The sequence below is a fragment of the Galeopterus variegatus genome, unplaced genomic scaffold (genome assembly GCF_000696425.1).
Source record: "Galeopterus variegatus unplaced genomic scaffold, G_variegatus-3.0.2 Scaffold21749, whole genome shotgun sequence".
Classification (NCBI taxonomy): Eukaryota; Metazoa; Chordata; class Mammalia; order Dermoptera; family Cynocephalidae; genus Galeopterus; species Galeopterus variegatus.
Genome location: NW_007747860.1, coordinates 3763 through 12166, shown reverse-complemented (window position 1 = coordinate 12166; position 8404 = coordinate 3763). Strand labels below are relative to the sequence as shown.

Here is an 8404-nt window from a genome sequence, read left to right as displayed (position 1 = left end):
GCCCCCTCCCGTGCGCCCCCGGGCCGGCCCCGGTCATCTTTAAAAAAAAAAAAAAAGAGAGCTAGATGGTGACATATTTAGGGTTGAAGGTCATATTTGCAACTAACTTTCAAGATGGTTTAGCAAAAACAATGTATATATTGTTGAGATTTATTATATTTTACATATTGGAGAAAGATTGGGGCAGATTTTTAGCAATTGTTGCATATAAGTGGAAGGTATATAGTTATTCATTGTACTCTTTCAGCTTTTCTGTATGTATAAAAAATTTTTAAATATAGTGATGGAGGTGAGAGCAGGGTGATGGGCAGGCAATAAAGTCAGTAGGATAAAGGCGAAGTGTGGACATGGGGCAATGGATCTTGGCACCACAGTTTCACATAGTCAACTCCATTTGGTGGTCTGGTACTAGCTCCTTCCATGCCTTGAGTATTGACCCAATCTAAGAAAGGACACCCACATGCGCATATTTTTCTGGGATCTGTCCTCCCATCAGAGACTCACATACAGTCACTGGCTGTGCTGTGTCTCCCTCTCCCAGTGTGCAAATATGTTGCTGTGGAGCTGAAGTCAGCCTTTGAGGAAACTGGCAAGACCAAGGAGGTGATTGACACAGGCTATGGCATCCTGGACCGGAAGGCCTCTGGAGTCAAATACACAAAGTCGTAAGTGAATGGGGACTCACTGGCCTGGACTGCTTTGTTCCTGGAGGCTTTGGGGACTTGAATTTCCCTTCTCTCCTCTAGCTAGGCAAACCCACCACAAGGGAGTCAGCCCTAAGACCCAAGTTTGCCAACCGGTTCTGCCCCCAATTAATTGTGTGACTTCATAAATCCCTTAACTTCTCTGGGATTCAGATTCCTCAGCTGTGAAAGCAAGACTGTTGGGTTGTATCAGTGATTCCCAGACTCTTGGATTTTTTGGACCAATGCAATTTTTTAAAATATTGGTAACATAGGATTGCTAAGTATAAATATTACTTGGCCACAACCCCCCCCCCCCAAAATTCTGTCTACTACTATCATCCTTTCAAAATGAAATGATATTTTACCATCAAAATTTAATACATTTGCTATATAAAAAAAATCTAAAACTGAATCATTTAGCTTCATAAAAAATTCCTTCCCTTAGAGCTGTTAAAATGTTGTCTCTCTGGTCTGTGTTCCAGCATTTCAGAGCCCCCAGACCAGATGACCTATCTTCCTTCCAGCTCTGACTTCCCGTTGGTGAGATGTGCAGGTGTTGGGGCAGCAGGGCTGGAGGGACGGACCACTAACCCACTGGGCCTAGGAAGGGAACTCAGTTCCTCTCGTGCTGCTGTCTCGGCAGGGACTTACGGTTAATTGAAGTCACTGAGACCATTTGCAAGAGGCTCCTGGACTATAGTCTGCACAAGGAGAGGACCGGGAGTAACCGGTTTGCCAAGGTTGGATTTGTGCTTGTCCTTCATTCCCCTCTGGGGCCAGACCTGCATGTATCTAAGTGTGCCTGCTGCTGTGAGTGTGATTTGAAGGTCATACCCTGGGAGCTTCCTTCCTTGCCTCTTTCCATTCTTTGATTGCCATTTGCACTCTACTCCTCCTGAGTGGCCTGACTTTTCAGTAGCAGTAGGCACATTCATAATGGCCTGGTCCTGCTCTTCAGGGTCCTGCCTCCGTCCCAGACACAGGCAGAAATGCTCCACGGTGGCAGCCCCCATGGGGACCTGAGACACTCGAGCAGAGAAAACTCAGCAAGGTCCTGGATGTGCAGAATTTTGGGGTTTAGGAGAGATGCCAGAAGACAATCACCAGAAAAGTGATTGCCCATTTCCTCCTCTGAGCCCACACAGCACCTCCCTAGAACCCTACTAGGGTGCCTGTGGGACACTGAGTGCACTCACCGTGTGCACGAATGTTCTCTCCCTGGAAAATGAGCTGCTTACAACAAGGCTCATATTTCTATGTGTTGACATCTCCAGTGTCTGGCACATAGTAAGACACTTGCTGCCCACGTTTTTCAACCTAAGTTCCCATCTAGCAAAGGAGATCAGTCATAAACACCTGGGACACCTAAGGGTATCATCTCAAGTAGCATAAGTCTTAGGTTTTATCTTTAAAATTTGCATGAATTTTGCTCTGTACTCGGTAGTAAATCCATGTTTGCTTTAATAAAAAGTGTTTAGCAAAAAAATTAGAAACAGTCTCACTATCCACCAGTAGGGGAGTTGTTAAATCATTGATATGGCCATTCAACGGACTATTTTTTTGTTTGTTTGTTTGGTGGCTGGCTGGTACGGGTATCCAAACCCTAGACCTTGGTGTTACCAGCACCACTCTCTAACCAACTGAGCGAACCAGCCAGCTCTTGGTGGACTGTTATATAACTGTAAAACAAAGAATGAGATAGCTCTTTATGAACTAAATTAAACTGATCTCCAAGGTATATTATTAAAGTAAAAACGGCAAGGTGGAAGATAGTGTATATGATACACTACTGCTTGTGTAAAAAGCGGGGATGGGGGAGATGAAATATTTGTATGTTTGTATTTGTATGAATTATCTCTGGGAAGATAGAGGAAATGGATAGTATGTTTTCTCTGGGGTAAGACTTAGATAGATGGCAGAGATGGTTTTTACAGAATAAAGAGTCCTTCCTGCCTCAGCTATGCCTTCTTGTCACCAAGGGAGGACACAAGTCAGGAAGAACCTGCAGCAGGAAGTAGGTCTGGATATAGGGGGCCGAGTGTGCCCATCCACAGTGAGGGAAAAGAGCCAAAACCAGAGTATTTCCTGGAATAGGAGTATAAGTTTAGAGGGCCTGAGGGCAACAACAGATCTTTTTGAAAGGGTGAGGTGTGGGGAGGCAGGTCAGGGTGTGTGTGTGTGCAGGGGTTGTGGGAAGGAGGCCTAAAAGAGAGGACAGGAAGGTAAGGTCAAGGGTGAGAAGCCTTAAAAGGTCTTGACTTCTCAGAGTAGGTCCTCAGATACCACTGGGAGAGGAGGGCCAGACATAGAAAAGGTGGCTCTGCCTCCCATGTCTGTCACCTCTTACAGGGCATGTCAGAGACCTTTGAGACGCTACACAACCTGGTACACAAAGGAGTCAAGGTGGTGATGGACATCCCCTATGAGCTGTGGAACGAGACCTCTGCAGAGGTGGCTGACCTCAAGAAGCAGGTACAGGGGACTGGCTGGGTAGTTCAGTTGGTTAGAGCGCAGCCTTATAACCCCAAGGTCATGACTTCAGATCCCCGTACTGGCCAGCCACCAAAAAAAAAAAGCAGGTACAGGCCCCTTCAGCCATCAGAGGCTGCTGTGCCCCAGTTAGGGGCTGGAGGGATTGGGTCTGCTCTAAGAAGGGCCACCAAGAGCTGGGCGACTTTGGTCAAGTCATCTTGCCTTTCTGGCTTCAGTTTCCATAGGTGAATCACAGCCACCTGCCTATCTTGTGGTGGGTCATGAGGCTTGGCTGAGCTCCTCTAGGAGCAAGCCAGGAGCTGGGGCTCTGCCAATATGAGCTGGTATGATTAACAGTGCGACGTGCTGGTGGAAGAGTTCGAGGAGGTGATCGAGGACTGGTACAGAAACCACCAGGAGGAGGACCTGACCCAATTCCTCTGTGCCAACCATGTGCTGAAGGGAAAGGACACCAGTGAGTCTGACGGGAGGGAGAAGGAAGGGCGGGTTGGCTCTTGATGATTTTATTGTTTGCTCTGCCTCAGGGGGTGGGGGTAGGAGAGGACAGAAAAGAAGCAGAGGGCATGTAAGAGGCAACTAGAGCAGGTGCAGAACAACATGCAGATGCCCCCAGAGGGGCCTGGGGCCATAGTGAGGTGGGAGGTAGTGATGCTGATGTAGCCACCAATTCTAGTCGCTACTCCCAGGGGCTCCCCAGTCAGTGCTCCTCACCCAGCAAACTGGTTTGAGGCACCTCTGTTGAGGGTGTCTCTCCTCCTCACCCCAGGTTGCCTGACAGAGCGGTGGTCTGGCAAGAAGGGGGACACAGCCACCCTGGGAGGGAAGAAGTCCAAGAAGAAGAGCAGCAAGGCCAAGGCATCAGGTGGCCAGAGTAGCAGCAGCAGCAAGCAGAGGAAGGAGCTGCATGGCCTTGAGGGAGACCCCGGCCCCGAGGAGGACGAGGGCATCCAGAAGGCATCCCCGCTTACACATAGCCCCCCTGATGAGCTTTGAGCCTAACCCAGTGTCCCCTGTACGGAGACTCCTGTTCTCAAAGCTGAAGCGTCTAGGGCCTGGCTCTGGCGGGCACAGATGGCTTTCCCAGCTTCAGGGCCTCGCTGCCTCACCTGTGCCCTCTTCCCACCAAGGAAAGGCACAAGCTCCAGGAAGAATTCAGAGCAGCCATGGGCAGCCTGCACCAGCCTTTTCCCTCTGCCAAGCATTTCTCTCCTGACACAGGCTTGGGGCAGGCCATGCCGTTTCAGGATTGCGAGGACTCCAGCGTGAACTCAGGAGGGGCAGGTGTCAGAGCTGGGCACCAGGACTGGAGCCCATGAGGAGGGCATGCCTGGCCTTCACTGCTCCCCTCACTCCTGCCCCCACAGGGAAGCAAGACTGCAGCACCCCACAGCTCCCCCTCTGCCCACCGCTCCTGTGGACACCTTCACTCTGCCTGGCCCTCCTCCAGGGCTCACAGAGTAAAAGCCTTTCGGCCTTTTGGTTCTGATTTCTGAGTCCTCTTCAAACGTCAGGAAGGTGCCCGGAGTCGCTGTTGCTCTTTCCTGCCTGTCACCTTCCAGCCTTGGGGACTGAGGATGGGGAGGCTGCTCCCATCTTCCCACTGTTGAGGCTGAACCTGCCAGCTCTTGGGAAGACCACGTGCAAGGAGGGCCCAGGGTTGTTTTGGGGTGAGGCTAGGTGTGGGCATGGGGCAAGGCCGATCCCGTCTCTCAGCTGCCCTTGCTCTCCGTGAGTTCCCAGGCCCTGCCCACCCTGCTCCGGGGCCCAGCTGCTCACCTGTGTCCTGGGCACCTGGCTGCCCTCATTCCTCCCTCTCTCCTGCCTCTCCTTCCCCAGGACCTTCCCACTTGTGTAAAGTGTTCACTGGTTACCCTACCAGCTCCTGTCCCTCCCTCCTGCCCACCTCCATCTGGCGCTGCCTGTTGGTCTTGAACCTTGTTCCCTGATGACCACACTTGGTCACTGTGCTCTTCCTGGCTGTTGTATCTGGATCCCGGAGGGAGGACACCCCAGTCCCTCAACAACACGTAACACCATTTTCCCCGGGGCCAGGGGAGGAACAGGAAGGCTGGCCTCTAAGGAGAAGGGGTGGGAGGTTCAGGCACCTCCCAGTCTATCCTGAGGGCAGTTGGTAGCAATAGTGATGACAATGACACCTATTCACAGTGCTTTAACTTTCACCCTTCCAAGGCACTTGTGCAGTGGGTGCTGTTAGCTCCATTTTGTAGAAGAGAAACTAGGCTCAAGTCACGTGGCGTGCCCAGGGTCCTGCTGTTAAGGAGTGGTGCAGCCGGGACGTGGACTCTGGTTTTCAGATTCCAAGTCCGTCGTATTTCCTCTCTTCACAGCTGCCAGGCCCTTCCCCCAACTCCTGGCAGTGTAACTCGTATTGAACTGGTTTGGTTTTTTGGCCTTAACCACCAGCACAAGCCTCTTAAAAGGAGAATAGGAAGCAGCTGTTCCTTCTCGGAAGGAGAGAATGTGGAGGATCCTGTCAGAGTCGTGCCCTCACCAGGTGCCCTGGGAGATCCCCAGTGAGACTCCACCTCACACCATTCTGGGCTAGGCCCAGTGGGCAGGAAGAGACACACCGCTGAAGGCTCCATGGGTCTAGGGCAGACTTAGGTCCACGCTCCTGGGAGTGCGGAGCCTGCTCCTAGCCTGGGCTCAGCCTGTCTTCCCCTCCCCAGGTTAGTGCAGCCAAGGCCAGAGAGGGGAGCACAGTGGAAGCTTTTCCTCTCCTGCCTGTTGAGGCTTCAAACGGGCCCTTGGGGGATGATACTTTTTTGCCTTAGCCCCCACGTCCACTTCTCCAGGACTGATGTTCCCCCTGTTAAAGGGGCCAGTAGTGAGATTTTAGTCTAGAATTGGGTCCTCTCCTGGGCTTTGTTCTGAGCATAGCAGATGGCTGGGCGTGGGGTGGGGGGCTGGGACCCAGGGCTGGGGATTTGCAGCCACCTGGACTATCTAGGATTTGGAGGACAGTCTCCGATTGCCCAATGTCACCAACCACCAGCACTTCAGTGCCCATCTTACCTCTGTCACCAGAACTCCATTGATTTTTAAAGTAGGATGAGGCAAAGACTTGTCCCCTTACTGGGTTGTTGTTGGCCCAGTGGTGTAATACAAGGCCCAGACCTGAGGACAGGCAGCACTGTGACAGCTTTGCTCTTTGACCTGTGGCCCTGCATGACAGCTCCTCCCTGCCCCCCAAAGGCCAGGTTTGTTGCTCACTCACTAGCTCTCAACCAGCTCACCCCTGCAGGCAGTTTCTCCTGGCCCAGTCCAGAAAAGGCAGAAAGCAGGGTCTGGCTTCCTAGGTTTTTCTTTTCATCTCCCCCCCACACACATAAGCCTTTTTGGTTTTTTGTTTTGTGGCTGGCTAGTCCAGGTACCTGAACCCTTGACCTTCAAGCCTTTTTGAACTTGAGGGTTGCCTCTGCTTTCCCACACCCCTTCCCATCCGTAAAGTTAAGGGACTGCCTGAGCGCAAGTTAACCTGATTTCAGTCCGTTTATAGGAAGCCCTATTAGAACAATTTCCTAAACTCACCTGGATATGAGAGTCACCTGGAATGCTTGTTAAACATACAGATGTCTGGGCCTACCTCAGACCTGCTGTTTTGGGCCCTAGAAGTGTGCATACTTAACAAACATCTCTCATGGTTCTGAAGATGAGGCCAACTGGAATCCACTTCACCAAGAGAAAACTAGGGTGTCCTAAGAGAGCAGGATTTCAGTGAAGTCACATTGGGTCAGGGTCTTGTCAAGATCTGCACAATAAATACTCTGAAAAGTGAAGCAGGTTTGAGATTTTTAAGAGGTTTTTTAGCTCTCAAGAGGGGCAGTGTCTGCGATTGGCATTAAATTCAAATATAGATAATTACATGAAATGGAAACCCAAGAACAGGATGTAAATAGCCAAGAACTTTCAGAAACATGACTTGTCGACCTCAGTTTGGATCCGTCTCTCTGCTGGAAACTTCTATCAACCAGAACCGCAAGGGCTGGTGGACAAACCACAAGGTCACTTTATTAAGTTCAGTGATCAAAAGAAACACAGGCCCTGATACTGAAATCTCAGGGGTTGACTCAGAGGTGGCTACATCAGGGTCTGTGTTCATTTTAAAAGCAGCTCCTAGAAGGCAGGAGTCCTGTCCTTATTTCCAAGTTCTTAGGTGGTATTTCCATACATCTTTGTGTCAGAAAAAGAGACTCTTCACATTTGACTTCCATTTATCAGAAAGTTGTTTTAATGTACGTTTTGCTAGGATGAGATAACTGGATACCTGCCAGAAAATTATAACAAATATACAAACCCATGAAGTTGGTGGTATGAATGGCAGCCCCTTAAGTGTGGAGCCTCATGCTGTCCAAGTGTGCACAGCAGCCTGCATCACTGTAGTTCCCAAGTACGAATAAAATCCCCCTCTGTTTTGATCTTAAAAGAAAGTCCATTTTTCATGACAGATGTATGGTCCATGCCTAACTGATTTACGGAAGGACTCTGTGTACAAATCCAAGGGGCACAGCCAGCAGAAACTGTCCTTGAACATCCCCTGATGGTCCAGTTTACTCTATTTCACTGGAATAATAGTAGTAGCCACTATTTTTTGAGTGCTTACTATATGGCAAGCACACCTAAATGTCTTACATGATTAATTTTTACGGCAACTCAGTGGGGCTGTAATCTCCATAAAGACAGGGATTTAAACATTTTATTTAAGTATGATACACATTCAGAAAAATGCACATATTATAAGTGTGCAGCTTAGACTGGAGTTTGGAATTTGGCATCCATACTCTAAAAAGTGAATTTCTACCTGTTCTGAATCAAAACAAAACAGTCAGGATGTCTCACATTTGTAGTTACTATANGGTCCACGCTCCTGGGAGTGCGGAGCCTGCTCCTAGCCTGGGCTCAGCCTGTCTTCCCCTCCCCAGGTTAGTGCAGCCAAGGCCAGAGAGGGGAGCACAGTGGAAGCTTTTCCTCTCCTGCCTGTTGAGGCTTCAAACGGGCCCTTGGGGGATGATACTTTTTTGCCTTAGCCCCCACGTCCACTTCTCCAGGACTGATGTTCCCCGTTAAAGGGGCCAGTAGTGAGATTTCAGTCTAGAATTGGGTCCTCTCCTGGGCTTTGTTCTGAGCATAGGAGATGGCTGGGCATGAGGTGGGGGGCTGGGACCCAGGGCTGGGGATTTGCAGCCACCTGGACTATCTAGGAT

General features: G+C 50.1%; 1 protein-coding gene across 1 annotated transcript; it reads left to right on the top strand.

Moving 5' to 3' along the window:
* Positions 1–541: 541 nt before the first annotated feature.
* Positions 542–4665, top strand: LOC103583332 (protein canopy homolog 3; the record flags this gene model as incomplete). Its single annotated transcript, XM_008564677.1, has 5 exons — positions 542–665; positions 1330–1426; positions 3036–3158; positions 3516–3633; positions 3946–4665. Coding segments are annotated over 5 exons (689 nt in total), but the record flags the coding sequence as incomplete, so codon positions are not given.
* Positions 4666–8404: the final 3739 nt, after the last annotated feature.